Raw genomic sequence first — 19,352 nt, 5'->3', positions numbered from 1 at the left:
TTGTTGACCAAACAAAAATGAACCTAAAAATGGCCAAAAAGCAAGCTTGACAACGTTTTTTCTTGAAGAAACTCATAGTACCAAAGCCAAACCATTTATTTAAAAAAGCTTATAGAAAATAATTTGTTTTCAAATGGAAGAACAATTGAGCTGCGCCAACTAAGACTAAGATACAGTCGACAGAAGTATGATATAAATATGCATAGTTCAGAAACTCGATATTTTCTTGAAACAAGATATACAAACTCTTAAGAGCCAAGAGTTATCAAATGAAAACGCGGAATAGTTTAACTTGTACCGACTTAAATAGCTAATTGTATTTTTTGAATTAGCCAGACTCAGCCATGAGACTCCAAAAAACAACAAAAATGCAGGCAAAAACATGAATTCAATATAATTTTTTTTCTGAAAACGCTTTGTTAAAGCCTTAAAACCATGAGCTTAATCTCAAAAGCTAATATGTTATATACACTCGCGCTCATTCTCATGTAAATGGGACTGCCGTTAATTGCTCCTTGATTTGAAGACATTTCCCTCAATAATTAACAACAATTGCAAAAAGCTTTTGAGAAAACAGTATGCCCCAAAACAACGGGAACAATTTTTGGTCCATGAAGAAAACAAAACTAGCCCCCTGCTATTGCTGCCTTAAAAAAAGCCCTCCTTCAGAGTTTTAAAAGATTGTGATAGCAGTTTTCAGGTCTCTACTTCTGGAAAACTTAAACGAAGAGGGCTAAAAGTTAACTTTTACCACCAATTTTGATGAGAAAGTCTGAAATTCAAAAACGTTAGCAAATTTTTGCATAGAAAGATCGAGCCAGACCATTCAGCAACCCTTTTCTATCTCATTAGTTCAAACCACTAACACTCTCGTTAACAATTTTTTTTTTAAATAAAAACGAAAATGTGAGCATGTTTATCGGCGTTTATTTTGAATTTGATCTTCTGATTCTGACAGTAATCACCACATTGCGAAATTGAATGAGCGAAAGAATTTAAAATCCATTCAGTTCAAACAGTGAGTGAAGTAAGTCAGAAGTCAAATTCGTTCAAAACTCAAAAACTCATTTCATTATTTTAAAACAAGTAACTTCCAAAGTCATAAAAACCATGACTCATCAATCCAAAATAACTCTTACAACACATCTTACAACTCCCTAGATATCCAATCGGGCTCATTATCAGTGATTTTAAGTCATTGACTACAAGAAAAACTATGACACGGACAGATCTCAATATTTAACAAAATATTTTACAGAACATTATTGATGCTTCATAACTATAAGATTTCAAAAGCCATTAAAAATTATGAACAACAGAAAGTTTATTTATTCACTTGAGACTCATTTGATTATGAATTGGTCATCTTCGTGAAGGGTCTATGTGGAAAAAGACATGAAACAATGACCAGTACAGAACGTTTATAAAAGTTCCTATGAAAACAAATTGTCTGCACCATTAAGACATCAGTCAGAGGATATCACCAATAGAAAAATAAATGTTTGGCGCGGCGAAAAGCTGCTGAGACATATCGATAATGAGACTAAATTAGATGTCAAAATCAAGAACAAAGGGATAGTTTTTCTTTTCGTTTTGTTGAAAAAATTTTATCTGAGATTTATTAAAAGCATTAGCTGTTGATGTGATAATTTGTAGACCAAACAAAAATGAACCTAAAAATGGCCAAAAAGCAAGATTGACAACGTTTTTTCTTGAAGAAACTCATAGTACCAAAGCCAAACCATTTATTTAAAAAAAGCTTATAGAAAATAATTTGTTTTCAAATGGAAGAACAATTGAGCTGCGCCAACTAAGACTAAGATACAGTCGACAGAAGTATGATATAAATATGCATAGTTCAGAAACTCGATATTTTCTTGAAACAAGATATACAAACTCTTAAGAGCCAAGAGTTATCAAATGAAAACGCGGAATAGTTTAACTTGTACCGACTTAAATAGCTAATTGTATTTTTAAAATTAGCCAGACTCAGCCATGAGACTCCAAAAAACAACAAAAAATGCAGGCAAAAACATGAATTCAATATAATTTTTTTTCTGAAAACGCTTTGTTAAAGCCTTAAAACCATGAGCTTAATCTCAAAAGCTAATATGTTATATTCACTCGCGCTCATTCTCATGTAAATGGGACTGCCGTTAACTGCTCCTTGATTCGAAGACATTTCCCTCAATAATTAACAACAATTGCAAAAAGCTTTTGAGAAAACAGTATGCCCCAAAACAACGGGAACAATTTTTGGTCCATGAAGAAAACAAAACTAGCCCCCTGCTATTGCTGCCTTAAAAAAGCCCTCCTTCAGAGTTTTAAAAGATTGTGATAGCAGTTTTCAGGTCTCTACTTCTGGAAAACTTAAACGAAGAGGGCTAAAAGTTAACTTTTACCACCAATTTTGATGAGAAAGTCTGAAATTCAAAAAGGTTAGCAAATTTTTGCATAAAAAGATCGAGCCAGACCATTCAGCAACCCTTTTCTATCTCATTAGTTCAAACCACTAACACTCTCGTTAACAATTTTTTTTTTAAAATAAAAACGAAAATGTGAGCATGAATTAAAGAAAATGTCAATAAAAACAACGGAAATCGGTCTTCTGTTCACAAAATTTTAAACCTCGATAAATCCCCGTAGAAAACGAAATTTTAAAAAATCTTTTCAATTCTACTTTCTTCTCTGGACGGGCTTTTTAATTATACCACTCAGAACTACGATATATGCATCGGCGGAAATTGATGTAACAAACAAACCCATTTGAGTATATAGTTCATCCCTCCCACTAAAGTGGGGTCGGAACAATTATTACTGTATTCTTCAGACTAAGGTCCATATAGCCTCATAACAGCTAGAGTTAACCAATAAAATTCGCGTACCAGCGTAAAAAGTTAACCGCTATAAAAAATTAAAATTAAATCTTTCCTTAGAAAATTTTCGCTTTGAATTCGAATTCATTTACCAGATGCAGCTTGCAATAGATAAACATAACCAACTAACGTCAGACAAATTGCTCTGGAACGACGAGCATGGCAATTTAATTCAGAGGGGCATTGGACCAGATAATTTTCGGGAGCAAAAAAAACTCCGACCAAGGAGGGGTTCAAACCCGCGAGCTCAGGAAGTAGGTGACGAAAAAATTCACCACTCTGCTATCAGGGTCTTGTGGTTGCTGATCTCACAATGGTGGTCACATGGTCACAAACTTTGTTATTACTAAGGGACAAACCCACCAATTACCAAGGGACAAACCCAACTATCATAAGCGAATTTCTGATTGGATTCCCTATCTCAGATCATTACTTTAATGGAAAAAATATTTTCAAGCTGTTCCTGAGAGCAAACGGCTGTTTTCTACCAAGGGTCGAAACAGTGTCTAGAGCAAGAAAACAAAATTGGGAGCGGAGGTCGGAATCTCGTAAAATTTAGCTTCGAATCATGAAATTATACCTCGAGCAAACTCATGTCCGCACTTTACTCCGTTTCTGTCCGTTTGGAAAAACAAATAGCCAGACTAAAATTGATCACTCAAAAAATGGCACAAAAAAAACCAATAGGATCCAATTAATTGCTACAAAATTCTTCTGCGAGCAATAAAACATTTGCAAGACCATTTAACATGGAGTGATCAAACATTGTTCCAAATTGATGAAGCACAGATCTTACTTTCAAAAATTTTGAAGTTTTAATTTTCTGAGACAACCTCGACCAACCTTCTTCGCCTACGAATGTGATAACGAACATTTTGGACCAGACATCTTTCTTGCCAATGGCACTGATGGAGGAATCGACCAGCGACTCCCGTTTGATTGTGAGTGACTGAGTAGTGGAATGACCCGTGCTGTGCTCATTTCTGTGACAGTGTCGTTCTAATTTGTCCTTAAAGAATTGCCGCTTGTCTTTGAACGACTCGCTGCCACCTGCACAAAGAAAGAAACCTTACTCTTTAGAAAAAATTTCTAAACAGCGCATTTATCATGCACGTTATCAGACCTATTGATATTTAGAGACTTTATGTATATAATTCATCAGCAATGAAAATTATTTGAGTCTGAATTATTTTGAAAATTTCAGCTCATACTTAATTTTTAACACGCTTTCACCAGGGAGCATTTAATTGTCAAACGAAGGCCACAAACAATAATAGGAACCCATTGTTCGAACTTTATGCAAGCTCACCAATATTTTTGAGCATCTTTCTAACGAAAGAGGCGGCGAGTACATTTCTATCTTGGCAAAACATGCGCACAGGCATCTGAATGCCATCATCTATCTGGATGAATGACTTGTTGGACGAAGTACTGCGATGATTGGCAAAGTCAGACAGGGAACGGGGGTCTGAATCTGAGGTTGGCTGGTACAGAAACTGCATCTGGAACAAATAGACACTGCTGAAAACGACTGATAACCTAATAGGAACTGTTTCCAAACACCCCTCCCCCTCCCACGGAAAAAAATTTCCAAAACCATTCCTCATGAAAATTCCTCATCACGTTCATGAGAATGGTAGGTAACAAATCGCTGTTTGTAGACACATTGGAAACTTGTTCAAAATCTTGATCCTTATTTATTCAGAATATTACGCACCTTAGTGGAAGGGGTTAATCTGAATGACGCAATGACCCTTCTGAATATAAGCATCTGCCATTTGGCCACAACTAAGTGTCTCCCTGAGAAGTAGCAGTAGACCTCGGAGGTCTTGGGTGACTTCGGGGTGACATGTGAAGATGATGTCTGTTCACCAGACGATGTCAGAGTAGTTGGTAAAGAAAAGTTGGCTGGTAAAAGAGTTGATTTGAAGTAAGTGTAGGCACTTCTTGATGAGTCTGTTATTGTATCTACTTTGCTTTTCTCCGTTTCTGAAACCACGGGTACAAAATACTCAATCTCTTCACGTGAATCATTGAAATATTGGTTTCCCATCTCTTAAAATTGTTTCAACGATAATTACAGCTGACTTATTTCGGGGTAAGCACAACTGTGAGAAACAGATTCAAAATCGTCAATGGAACCACAAGTTCTTTGCTTTATAAACTACTACAACAATCACCTTGCACCGGTGAAGAAAAAAGACCGCAGCTTGATAGCCAGTGATAAAAAATTGATCTATGAACAGTTATTTGTTCTGCCTTTAACTATTTGTTGCCACGCTTGCCCCAACCGTTAATTTTGCGAATCCTTTAATGTGGTTACATGTAAATTGTTGAACACCATTTACAGGAGGAATTGGACTAAACCAGACACACATCAAATCAATATTTTAAATCAGCGAAAACTTTTAGGAATACTATATATTAGTCTATTATTTTGTAATGCAATGGTATTCACAACTGAGCTCTCAGTAAGTGCAGTATTACCTGTGAGGAATATGATTTCGAAGACTCCATTGTGAATGATCTGTTGTTGGAATGAAACGGTGGCAGTGAAACATCCGGCCTGTTGCATCACTAAGTTCACCAAACAGCAGCCTGGCTTGTAGCTCTTGGATATGTAGAACACAGGCGTGAACTCTTCTGGGAAGCCTTCATGCTGATTGTCAGTCTAGAACATTGGGCATTGTTAACCATCAATACGCGCTCCATGGCACGAGCAAAATTACTGTTGCAGCTAGGTTATAGGAACTGTTCCAATCCCCTGGTAGATTATAAATCTTTATAATTTTAATATTTACTACTTTATAATGGTTATATTTACAACCTTATAATGGTATATTAAAATTGTAATGCAAAATCTCAGCTCTTATCAGGCTCTACAAAACAAAATCAACGCAAAAACCAGCATTAGTTTGTTGACACTTTGTAACGGGAACAAAATTGTGTTCAAGAGGGAAAAGGTACATTTCTCACAACTGTGATGTCGGAAAACCCTTTGATAGTTTCAGAGACTTCCAAAGTCCCATTTCAACGTTATCTGACAGCAATGAGCAGGAACTATATGAGATATTAGCAATGAAAAAAAAACCCATGGTATATGTCTGAGAGACGTTATTACTTTGTCGAGAAGGTTTTCCTACTTCAAAAATTTCCAAAGACAATTCTTGTTCGACCTTAAATTCCTTCATGTTGACTCAACCCCATAGTTAATATGATTAAATAGAACACTCACATACTTGGATCATGGCGATGGAGAACTCGACGTCTGTCTGCATGGGGACTGGCTCATAGTTGGAGCAGACATTGTCAAACTTGTCTCTCATCTCCACTTCGAACTCCAAATCCCTCTCGCTATTCGCATCTGCCACCACCACCGAACAGTCATCAGTTCTACGAACGTTTGCCGCACTCACAACATCTGTCAAAAGTTAAGCATGGACTTGTCTTGGAAATTAAATAGTTCAAAATTTTGGAAATTAAGGCTAAAAATGAGAAGAACAATTGAAGACCAACAGCTTTCATTTAACTATTTTCAACATCTCTCAATGGCAATTGCAATGAATTATAAAAAAAATTTGCAGCCCATTACTGAAGGAAAAGCTATAATGGATTCACTTTCTATATTATCATTTTCTTCGATCATATCAATGTTCTCGACTGATCTTGCATTTACACTAACATGGCCCGCAGATAGCCGGAAAATGGCTGTTTACAAATGAGCTGAAAATTATCAATAAAATTGCTCACTCATTTGAATTCCGAAGTAAAATAGATCAAGTAAAATATCACAGGCGCAAGTGATATTAAGAACTTGCCCAAAGTCACTTTTAATAAATATGATGTCTGTGATAGACCTAGAGCCATTCAAGCTAAGCAAGCAAAAGTTTTTAAAAATCCGACAAATAGAGAACAGATCTCGCTCCATAAAATGAGAGAGAATATTTTTAAAAAATGCTCGCTAAAGTTTCAAATGAATGAACAAAATAATGTTTTGAGGGTATAGGAAGTATGAACACAGGGTCACAGCAAATATTGTGAAGAAAAGATACATACAAAAATCCAACCCCGCTAAACCATCGCCATCACAGCCATTGAAAACAGTCAACAAATTCTAAGTTAATGGTATTTCTTCGGTACGATTCCGCAATGACCAACAGCACAGCAGATACAAAATTTTCCATTCAAATGGGTTTTTAAATATGAAAAACTAATCGAAAAATAATATAAATTTTGGTCACAAAGAGAGCATAGAGAAATGGGTATAAAAAATATCACTCAGTTACAATTTAACATCCGGTAGTTTCAAACTGCAGCCAATTGAGTTCAGCTGTTCCATATTTATATATCACGGAGAATGCAGACCTTCATATGCAAAAAGTCACTTATAAAATCTGACGGACAAGGTTTCAGACGAACAGCCGTGTAAAAACAGGCCAACAACGGAATCAACATAGCTTTCTAACTCTGTTGGGGCAAATTAATCTTAGCTAGCAGATTGCCAGAAAATAGCCGCGATAGCTTTGTAGATCTGCAGTCTCAATAAAAAAGTATTAAAAAAATTGAGAGTGAGGAAGTCATTTTTGAGAGTGAGTAAGTCACGTGTGATCAAAAACTTAATTAAACGAATGAAAAAACCGCTCCACTAAGAGTTGAAAATGACGTCACGCACGCAGTTCAGTTGAAATTGCATGACCGATTGAACAAAAAGCAGATTTGAAGTGATTGTGACGTCATATGGTCGTAACAAAAATCTTGACGAAAAATATGGCCAAAAGAATTCCGGAAACGACTCGAAGATTCGTCTTCGTGAAAAAATTAACGATCAAAACAACTGGTTCCTAATATAAGTGACTACTAAAAACAAAAAAAAATTAGTCAAAAAAAGAAGATAGCCCACAAAACCAACTGAACTAAAAAATTAAATTACTCCTATATAAAACACGCCAAATCATTTTTACGCAATTGGAAACATTGAAGTACGCAAGCAGCAAAATTCAATCCATTTTAGGCTCCCAAAACATTATTTTGGAAGAAAAATTTGAATAGTGCAAGAAATGGCCAAGAAATGTTATAAAATTTATCAATTTCCGAAAGTTATCTCAATCGAAACACAATTTTACAATATAAAAAGTAATCAATTAGTACCTAAATAAACTTTGCCGCTTTAACGATAATTATTAGTTGTCGCCTGAAGTCACAATGAACGCGATAAAACCAAACAATGACCAAAAAAAACTAATCAAATCGAAATTAGTCATGAAAAACATTAAGAGACAGAACAATATTCAAACACAAAAATTCGTAAGTTAACACAGCCAGGCCCTAACAATAATCACGGAAAAGGAATGCTGCTCAAAATTGGGTTGAAGTGAAGCCAGCAAAACCTCAGTGCCATACGTTAATTAAAATCAATTGCAAGCAAAGAAATTTTAAAAAATCAAAGGAAAAAGAAACAAAATTTGTTCAAATCCAAAATTTTTGAATTTAAAAAAGGCAGGGCGAATTAAACTACAGGTGTTAGAAGAATTTTAGAAAGAAACTAGCTAGAATTTGGGGAATACATAAATTGAGAAAAAAGATAAGAAAACATTCGCAATTTCTAAAAAATCAGAAACCTAAATTGAAACTAATTAAAAAACAAAATTATAAAAAATTGAGGTAAAAAACATGAATTTTTTGTTATAAAGCAATCGAGGTTTACGAACATTACATAGCCAGCTACCTGTCTCAGTAAGAAGTGAAAACAGCTCAATTGCGAAACAGTAAAATATTTTGCAAAAAAAAAGTTCAATATATGGTAAAAATTTTCACTAAAAATAAAAGATTTATCGCCAAAAACAATTCAATTAGCAAGAAAACGAAACCAGACACACCGATGGTGCGCCAAAATAATTTTTTATGGTAAACGAACTCAAAATACAAACAAAAAACTTTGGATTAGCATGTGTCGGATTAGTATGTCCAAAATCGGATTAGTATGTGTACAGTTTTATAAAACAAAAACACCTCAAATCAAAAAGAGCCATCCAATTCAGGAATTATCAAAAGAAGTTGACAAATTTTCTAATTCTGTTAAAAAAAGTCTGAAAAAAGAGCCGAAAATGAAGAAATTACTGAGAAAGAAATTTGACAAAATTGCCAGAAATTGACAAAAAAAAATTGAGAAATATGGCCCTCAGAAACATTGTGGTATCGATTTCAGATGGTTGCACATTCATTCAGCATCGATCAAAATTTACTTCTACAAAAAATCAAGTTAAAATAGAGAAAATTGGGGCCAAATGGACGAAAACACGGTTAAAAGCTGTTGTCATCTATATGCGCTAATCTCTCAAAAACTCTTTTCAAAGTCAAAAAGTCATTCACTCAACGCAGCGCAGGAACAAAAAAATTCTCTCGCTCAGATAAAGTTAGTTCACACGGCAATTTTACTCACTTTCACTATTAGGTCAAAACGTCGCCTGGACAAATAATACTTCCGGTGAAAAAAAACCGTAAGAAAACCAATGCTCTTCGAATGTTAAAAAACCAAGAGAAGGTCAATGATAGCCTCAGCATCGCTTTGCGGCTATTAATAACAAAACGTGAAATTGAAAAATCTTAATACTTGAAAAATTGCCATCTTTCATCACAGCAACGGATGTTATAGTATTAACCTGGTAGCACAGCTATTGTGTATGGTCTGCCATCGATCATGTGTTGATTGACAACAACTGTAACTGCGTATGAGCCTGCCCTCCTGGGCCTGAACGAATACCTCACTGCATTCAGAAGACCTTCCGGTGATATCTCCTCCACATACATCACGTGTTCTCCTGTCAACATACATTAGGTATAGAAATGTACAATAGAAAAAAAGTAGCTCAAAAGCGAAATCCTGGCTTTACTCGTGATTATTCTAGTAAGAAAAGCCAAGTATACTAAATTCAACATATTTTGTATAATAATTTTATATGTTCTTTCAACATTCTTCTTATGCTTTCCTTGATCTCACGCAATTGCTACGTACAAGAAAATTATATTTTAGGATCCATTATTTAATTCAATTATCAGTTAAAAGTGTCTTTCTTCTCCAAATTCTTTTGAGTTAGCTAACTTTTAAATGTCTCTACTTCGCATGATGACCATTTGTTTTTTTACTACTCTCAGAACTTATACTGACCAATAGGCTTTCTTTTAATTGATCTGTTTAGGAGAGACTTCACAGGTAATCGAGTTAATTCAAACAAGGATCGCAACAGCGATATGGAGCAGCAGCTGCACATTTCTTCGTTGCTTTATATCTCACCGCCAATTGTAACCCCAATCTAGACCTCGACTTATGAAAGACTTTTTAAACGTCTAGTAGGGGGTAAATATTGACTACAAATACACAGGCCAGCATCAAGCTACTTAAAATCTAGCTAGAGTCTTTTCATGGCTCGCTCGTGGTTTTTAACAATTTGTTTGGGTCTAGCAAGGTCTTTTCCTAGTCGAGGCCTCTAAACCTCGGAAGCAAACTAACACAACTTAGATCTTTAACCCCCCCTTTGAATAGATAGCTTTTAGTTATGGTTCCAGTTTTGATTTTAGGTACCTATAATGAAATGATTGAAATGTATCCTGTTACCTGTATCTTGGAACTCGATCAAAATATTAATCGAAACTCCAGACGATTTGAGAACATCTCGATTCTCGTTTGCGTCTCGTGAGGTCTCGTATGATGTTGTGGTAGAGAGGGGGTCAGTGAAGGTGTTTCCACGTTCGTCTGTGTGAACTAATGCTTCCTCTTCCACAATCAGTTCTGCCCTGTCAAGCTGTAAATTGTACGGCTTCCTACTGCCTTTGAAAAGCTGAAACAAACCAATTTAACTTTTTCCAAGGAAACCAAAAAATGTAACCAACATATTTTAATAATTTTGTCCGTTGTTACCTCGAGTTCTTTCAGTCCACCTTTAGTCAAATATGCTCACAACATTCGGGTGCCTTATAATTAATTGTTCCGACACCTAATTAAATGGCAGCCAAGAACCTAATAGCAGGCCAAGTTTTTTGTTAAACTAGTTTTGGCCGCTTGATAATTGCGGAGAGAAACAAAAGTAAAAACAGTGAAAAGCTCCTACGAAACTGAATTGATCGCTAAACAGACAATTTGAATTTTTTTAAATTCTCGACGAGATGCTGACGTTTAAACTCTTTAATTATTTTTCACTTTTCATGCCTTCCAGCTATTAAAATATATTTCAACATACTTCAAATGTACTTGAAAATTAGTTTCTGGGTAGGCTAATATATTATAAAACGGATTCACATAGTATCACGTATTTATATATCAAGTTTAGTGTGAAAAACTCAAACATAACCGACTAACGTCGGGCGAATTGCTCTCAAACGACCGGTTTGATTCGTCAGAAGCTAGCCACGGACGGTTTAGTGAGGCTAGCTTTAGCTTAATTGAAGGGGCGAGCGCAGCAGGGGGGGGGGGGGTGCACGAGGGGCGGTTGGCTCGGGGACAGCCTTTAAGAACCGCCTTTCACACAATAAGTATGTCTCCAATTTCTGCGAATCGCATACTTGGAAACTAGAGAGCTGAAAGGCTCCTAATAACTTAATTCCCACTGGTCACTTCCTGTTTATCCCGTTTTTGAGGACGAAAAGTCAAACGAGTCAGACGAAAATTGGTCAAGCGACAAATCCTATAAAAAGACCAACAGGACTAATATAATTGCTACAAATTTCGTTTGAGAGCAAATAATAATTTGTAGATTCTGAAACAGTAGATCAGAAAAGTGCAGGTTAAATTATTGACAGCAGGCAAAGTTGGTTTCATGATGGCCTCCAAAACTTGGTTTCAGAAAACTAATGAAAACGCTTCAGATGATACAATTCTGCAAACAGACAGATAAATTTGTTTTGGATTCCATAATAGCAACTTTATAGTTTATTTGCTTCCCTGATTCATTGCCTTTTTTTAATAAGATCTGCGTTTTTCAGACAATGTGGTTAACTATTTCCATGAAACCCTTAGATAGAATTTTTAAAAATAATACAGCTGTCAAATTGCCAGAGAATAGCCGCATTGGCTTCGCAGATCTGCAGCCTCAAAACAGATTTAGAGAAACAGACCAAAAAGATTTTTTTTAATGCTGAGGTGTTCTATTTTGATCAAGAATCTGATTAAGTTATTGCTGCTGCTCTTAGCAGCTGCTCTCAATTAACCTTCAATTAAATTGACACGGACTCACTTGACTCCATCTCTTCGAATCAAAGAAAAAGATCCAGAGTCAGGAAGTCATTTTTGAGAGTGAGGTTAAGTAACGCGTGAGTAACGTGACGCACGCAACCCAGTTGAAATTACATGAACGAATAAACAAAAGCTGATTTGAAGTGATTGTGACGTCATATGGTAGCAACAAAAATATTGACGACGAAATAAAAAAATCAAATCCCCAGCTATCGCTGTGCGGCTATTAATACAAGGCAGATTGTCGGCAAATAGCGCCATTTATTCTCGTGACCCCGATTGGGATGGAAACAAGCATAAATTCGTAGATTGCTGCATTATCAGCTGTTCTCAAATAGCTTTCAATTGATAAGGTCAAGTGAGTGCCACGCACTCAATTGACCTTATCTCTTTGAATCAAAGAAAAGGAAAATCAGGCTCAGAGTCAGGAAGTCATTTTTCAGAGTGACGTAAGTCACGCATGACCAAAATCTTAATCACGCGAAAGAACAAAACCTCGCAGCAATAAGAGTGGCAAATGACGTCACACACAATTCAGTTGAAATTACATGAACGAAGGAACAAAAGTAGATTTGACGGGATTGTAACGCATATGGTAGTAACAGAAATCTTGACAACGAACTTAAAATAACCAGAAGAATTCCAATAATACCTCCAGCTATCACTGTGCGGCTATTAATAACAGGCAAATTGTCCGAGAATAGCGCCTTGGTTCCTTGATTCCTGTAACCCCGAATGGGATTGAAACAACAGAAAAAAATCATAGTTTTCTCTTTTAAGAATCTGACAAAAATGCGTGCTGCCTCGATCTGTTTTGCTGTTTTGCACACGCCTAAGGAGAGGATAAAGGGATTATTATCAATAGCAATAATCATTAAACCTGGTAACTAAGACTAATTAGAATAAAGTTCAAATACCAGTAGTAAAAGCTGGACATTATAGGTTTATCCCGCCTGTACATTACTTTTCGTTTCTCCATTTTAATTGTGTTGGTTTTCGAGTGTTTTGCTGAGCAAATGAGCCACAGATAAAATTAGCCCAGATAATTCCAGGGGATTTCACGCAGAAGGTCGAAAAAATAATTTTTATGACTGGTCAAATTTAATTTATGAGATTGGTAATGCTGAACTTTCTCTTTGGACTCCAATTGCGTAAACTACCGAAACCAAAGAGAGCTCACACCAATCGCTTGAGTATAAGTCGTTCGAAGTTAGTTGCTTCCAAATTCAATTCTCAATTTCCTACTTCTGAAATATTTTGCGCCCAGAACAGAATTTTGATTTTGTCAAAATATTATTGTTAATCTGTTTAGAAGCGTAAGTATTCATGGCAAAATTTTAATAGTCATACGTAATTGTTTGGCATGTCCAAAAATCATGGTTGGTATTTGACATGATTATACATCTACTGGACAACACCCTCTTGTAGTACGCGCAAGCTTATATACAAAGAGGTATCTATAATTCGAAGTATCTGTAGGCTGTAGGTGTCCTGGTAACATGATTATTATCTTTTCAAAGATATTTTGTGGTGGCTGAAAATAATCGTCGCACTTCTCTTAATAATGCGTTCGGTGCTAATTGTTTCTCAAAAAGAGTAATTCTGTTCAGAAGCGGACAGCGCTGAAACAGCGAAGCAGAACTAATTCAACAACCGTCAAAAATAACAGAACAATAAAATCGCCATGGATTGCCAAAATTTGTATAAAAGTACACAATTGACAGTATCAGTTAAATGTAAATGCTGCGAGCGCACAATTGACATTGCAAAGAGATTGATTACAATTTAAATGCCTTACCAGAATGTCGAAATATTGGCTTTCTCCGACAACTGTCTTGGAGTTACCCCATTGCAACTCAGTCTTCCTCTCGTCAAAGTAGTTGCCCCTGAACTGGTCCAGTAGAGAGGACCCGACACTCCCATCCCTAAACAACCAATTCATTCAACATTAATTGTTCCGATCCCACTTGTGGGGGGAGGAACTATATACTCAAATGGGTTTTTTTGTTCAGACAATTTTGGCCCATCGATACCTTCATCGTAGAGAAATGTGAGTGGTATCATTAGCAAGCCCGCCCAGCGTAGAGTTAGGATTTAAAAAGATTTTTTTTAATTTTGTTTTTTTTCGAGGAGTTATCGAGGATTGAAGTTTTGTGTGAACACGGGATATTTAGCATGATTTTGTTCACTTTTAGTGTAATTTTTCAAATTAAGATCTTTTCTATTAAAAATAATTCAAAATTACATTTCACGTCACAAAATGATACAATTTTGTGTTCCTAATAGACGAAAGGCTATAAAAAGACTAATTCCTGTCTCATAGGGAAGTTAACTATAAAAAAAATTAGAATTCTATTTGAGAGCTGTTTTATTAGAAAATTGTTCATACGTTTTTTTAAGTTTTTTAAGTCACCTAGAGACGAGTCACTTTTTATGTCAATGTTTCGTTAATGACAAACCTCATTTACAGTCAAATAAATTCCCATGAACAAAAAATTTGTTTTCAAGGAATCGCTTATGTTTTTTTTTTGCTTCGACTCCTGAGTTTTCGTAAGTTTAAATGAAACTTTGATTTTCTTTTCTAGGTTTTAAAAAGTTTTTGGCGTCATTAATGGCATAGAATTGATTACAAAAAGTGCAATAGGTTTTGTAATGAGCATTGGGTGAACCTATCCAGTGCTTTGAGTAGACAGCTAATGGCTGTTAAGACAAATATAATTTTTCGAAAACTTTCTAGAACATTAACCGAAATTAAACTTATTTTCGTGAGCTCTAAGTCAGTCTTAGTAATGAGAGAATCCTTTTCTTTTTCACTGCAACCAAAAAATTCGGATAAGCGCGGTTGATTTTGACTTCGATGACACTAGTTTTCGTAATTTTTAAAAAAAAAAATTTTGGATCTTTTTTTTGTATTTTGGTTCCTTTTAAATTTTATCAAATTACCTTAAAATTTATAATTCCCACTGGCTAAGAAAAGACGTTCATTGGATCATAGATAGTTTTCAGAGAAATGCTTATGGTTTAAATGGCTTCGACACTTTCTTCTCGCACTTTTCTACTGAGTGTTTGGTTTTTGCTTGTATTTGTTGTTGTTGTTTTCATAGTCATAAGACTTTTTGTGATGGCTTTTTGAATACCTATGAATGACAGAGATCATAGTTTTCCCATTGAGGTATAACTTAGCGCATTTATTGACTTCCGTTGAAAGCTATTGAATTTAATTGCTGCTAAGACTAAAAAAATTTTTTTTTAACATTAACCCATCTTTAACTTATTTTGAGAACTGTAAGTAAGTCTCAGTAATGAAAGGACCCTTTCCTTTCCACTGCAACCAAAAATAATCTGGTTAGCGGTTTTATCTTCTAAATTTTGGTTTTATAACTTCGATGCCACAAGATTTCAAAAAAATAAAATTTTTTGGATATTTCCGTATTTTTGGTTCCTGTTGAAACCTTGGCACATGATCCTAATATTGATAGCTCTCTTTTTCTTAGAGAAGACGTTCAATGGATCATAGATAAGGTCTTCACATAAAAGCTTATGGTTTAAATGGCATCGATACTTTCTTCTCGTACTTTTCTAGTCAATTTTTGGTTTTTGCCTTTATTTGTTGTTGCTTGCATAGTCAATGATTTAATGCAATGTCTTATTGATGAAAAATGAATTATAAAAATCCCTGTCGTCCCATCGAGCAATAACTTAGCGTTTTTAATGGCTTCCGTTGACAGCTATTGAATTTAATGGCGTTGATACTACGGGTGTTCTCAAAAATTTCGTTGTTTTAATGTGTTTGTTCAAATTTGATGAATTTTTGAAGTGATTTTGTTTAAAAAAAGAAGGCCATTGATGTTAAACATTTAATTGAAAATAGAAAAGTTCTTACAGAAAAATAAGTTTTTCCAATGGACACTTTTCTCGCTCAATCTTTTTGAATCTGCTCTTTTTGCCTGTTTTTTTATTGTAAAATACTGACCAGTCTCATACATTTGTAATTGAGGATTGAATGAACGATATTACCCGAAGCAGTCACTTTATAGCAAATAAACGTAAATTTTATGATAATAACATTTTCAAAGATTTTTCAAACTTTTCAGTTTTTGTTGTTCTTTTCGTCAACTTGTAACTTTTTCTCATCATTGAGAGCTCCCATCCAATTCCTTGTATTTCAAAAATTAACATGTCGCCTGATATTACGTTGTAACTGATTTTTTCTTTGTGGGACAATATGCGTTTTAATAAAAATAATTTTGTGAGTGGTGTATTTGTGTTTCTTTTTCTAATCTTTTAGCACATTCGCGTAATAACAGATCCAATAATGATCTTCAAATGTGGCCCAAATGAACTTATTTATTCTTTCAGTATAATTTTAGCTGCAATAGTATAAATAAAAATTGAATTAAAAATACATAGTATTCAGATAAAAACTAATGATTTTAATGTCTTCAATAGTTTTGTGTTTTTGCACAGTATTTGTATATTTTTGAATTTTTGTAGTAAAGTTTTATCCGATTGCATCTTGACGTTGTTACTAGGTGCTTTTAAATTTAGATAGTGTTTTTGCCGTGATTTTTTATGTTTTTGCATATTTTGTTTGTTTTTTCTCGTAGTCTTTTTAATGGAAGATCTCGTTAGCGCTGTAATGAGGCATGGCGTTATGTAATTCAATTAGTAGTTAGGTTGCGTAACGGTTTTTTTAAACGCAAACTTCTGTTTTTGTTATCTCTTCGTTTGATTGACAATTAGGTCAAAAATGTAGATCAGTACCATGTGCGGGTTGGAACATCATGTGCGAACGCACGTTAACGAGATTTTAAATTTACAGAACAGGCGAAAACCTTAAAAATAGCCAACAAAAGACACCGTTTACAATTATCTCATCTCAAATGGAAAGCCCGATTTAAACAAAAAAATAGCTACTGAGCAATTAATTACAATAGCATAAACTGAATTATGAAACTAAATTATGAAACTGAATTAATTAAGTGTAACGAATAAGTCTACACTGTAGAAAAATAGAATGAAAAAATGTCATTACACGTTAAGCTTTGCAGAAAAAAAGATCATATGCTATTCTAAATCTTTGGCATATCCTGATCTGAAAACCAGAAGATAAAATTAGATTAAATGAGATTACAAAACAAATCAATGAGTACAAACCTAGATAACAGAATATATCGAAGAGGCTACGTAATAGGCACTGTCAGCGCCTTACTGATGTACCTTAACAGTTTTGAAAACCTCTTTCGCAATGATTAATGTGGGCGTATAGTTGTGCGCATAGTTTTTGATTTACAAATGCTCGTATGGCATTCAAAGTAAAAAGTCAAAACTTCACTGAAAAAAAATCAAATTATAAACCCTGAGCGATTTGCCATTGAGTTTCATTTGAAGTTATTGATTCGTTTCATTTTTGACAAAACACGGTTAATTTTTCGGCAAATGGCTTAGTGAGTAAATAAAATCTCGCGGGCCACAATTTACAGCGATGCGCTTCAACAACACGCCAAAATGACAAATGAAAGACGTGTCAGATCAATAAAAATTATGTGCGAATTGCAATTGAGTTTCTTCTGAAATGATTGGTTCATTGAAAAAAACACGGTTCATTATTCCGCATAGCTGTCTTTAGCGAGTACATATACTCGCACGAGTCACTATTTTCCGCAATGCGGTTCAACAGCGTAGCAAATTGACAGAAACAAAAACATAAACCACTAACGTCGGAAAAATTGACAGGTGACGTAATGTAATTCATTCAGGGGCTGTAGCCTCGATAAATTTTTCTTTACGGGTCTAAAAACATCCACTGACAGTAGGATTAGAATCCCGACCTGCTGAATCCGATTCCATCACCTCATCGGAGGCATGCACCACTCGGCTATTAGGGACAAGTAATCGAGTCTCTATCAATCGGTTTCGTTTGAACAACAAACTTTATCTCGGAGTGAGAGCAATTGAAATCACTCAACAATCAAGAAGTGCGTGAAAAAGTCACTTGAGAAGTCAAACATTATTCTAGAAACGCAAAACGCTTAAACAAAAAATTTGCATAGCGTAAAAAAGACATGTTTACAATAACTGTTTCTCATTCGAGAGCAATTAAAAATCTAATTTAAAGAGTCCCCGTGATTAATAGTTGCTTATTAAAACAACAATAAGCAGATTATCAATTACGTATATCATTGCTCTTTGAGATTTTGGTATATAAAATAGGTCTAAAGCAATTGAAGAAAACTCGCCAAATAATAATTCGGCTGAATGAAAGATATTTCCCGCGGAAAATAGTGCCAAACGATTGGCTGGGTGAAAGGCTATTTGCCAAGTAATGTTGCGCTTTTTTCCGTCCAATAATGAACTTAAGGTATCTAAGTGTATATTTGGAAAACTGTTAGAAACGCTTTAAGAAATAAGTAAAAAGCTCTTCAGATGTAGTTCTGTAAAAGTGAGCATTTTGCCCTTAGAGAAATATTCATAGAAAAACAATCGAAAGGACAAAATGTTGCAATTAGTCATAATGCATTGATCCAAGTTGATTTTACACGAGAACAGGATCTAAGACATTATTTCCATCTCAATCTAGATAATGAAAATTTATCTAGCTGGAAAATCCGCACCCTTGCCTCACTTAAAACATAAAGAATACCGTCGGACGACTTGTTCTCGAACAAAAGGCGGTGTAAAAGTGTAAAAGAAGGGGTGTTGGTAAAACGGGGGGCTAGGAGCGGGCAGTCTACAGATGAACTTTGTGAAACGAATATCTCCCCCTCAAGAGTTCCTCAGCAGCCTCGATGAAACGTACATTTAGAGCCTATCAAAGCTCTAAGAGAGCTGCTCATACTCTTATCACTCTCAGGCTTCACCAGTATCGCGTTTTTGAAGACAGAAAGTCACCTCAATTGCTCAAGCTAGCAAAAGAAATCTAGCTAAGAAAGCAAAGAAAAGGTCGAGCAAAAAATTGGATACATTCTATTTTGCCAACACAAACTCCCAGCTTATTGAGCATACGACTTTTAATGCCCCCAGGCGCATTTGCTGTACTAAAACATAACCGACTAAACGTCGGAAGAATTGCTCTTGAACGACTAGTGGGAGCTCTAATCAATTGCAGCCTGCTTCATTGGGGGGGGGGGAGCCTGAATGGGACTAAGAAGTTCTATAGTGGGCTTCAAATAACCACATTAGAGGTTAACATATACCACTATTAAGATTTAAAGTAAAAAATGACACCAGTTTCGGCGCACTTTTCATTT

At 35.2% G+C, this 19,352-nt stretch overlaps 1 protein-coding gene across 4 annotated transcripts in view; it reads right to left on the bottom strand.

Annotated features, from left to right (window-relative positions):
* LOC142342684 (apoptosis-resistant E3 ubiquitin protein ligase 1-like) overlaps positions 1-19,352 on the bottom strand; it is a 330,839-nt gene that overhangs the window by 16,790 nt on the left and 294,697 nt on the right. For all 4 annotated transcript variants that reach the window (XM_075394172.1, XM_075394171.1, XM_075394174.1 and 1 more), the window contains 8 exons: positions 13,901-14,027; positions 10,489-10,711; positions 9,536-9,694; positions 6,116-6,297; positions 5,364-5,547; positions 4,594-4,865; positions 4,186-4,378; positions 3,720-3,926 (listed from right to left, as the gene is read on the bottom strand). In XM_075394172.1, coding sequence (XP_075250287.1) covers positions 3,720-3,926; positions 4,186-4,378; positions 4,594-4,865; positions 5,364-5,547; positions 6,116-6,297; positions 9,536-9,694; positions 10,489-10,711; positions 13,901-14,027 — 1,547 coding nt within the window. The remainder of the gene's footprint in view (positions 1-3,719; positions 3,927-4,185; positions 4,379-4,593; positions 4,866-5,363; positions 5,548-6,115; positions 6,298-9,535; positions 9,695-10,488; positions 10,712-13,900; positions 14,028-19,352) is intronic.

This window comes from Convolutriloba macropyga, chromosome 7, assembly GCF_964194025.1.
Source record: "Convolutriloba macropyga chromosome 7, txConMacr16.3, whole genome shotgun sequence".
NCBI lineage: Eukaryota > Metazoa > Xenacoelomorpha > Acoela > Convolutidae > Convolutriloba > Convolutriloba macropyga.
This window is presented reverse-complemented; position numbering and strand designations above follow the sequence as displayed.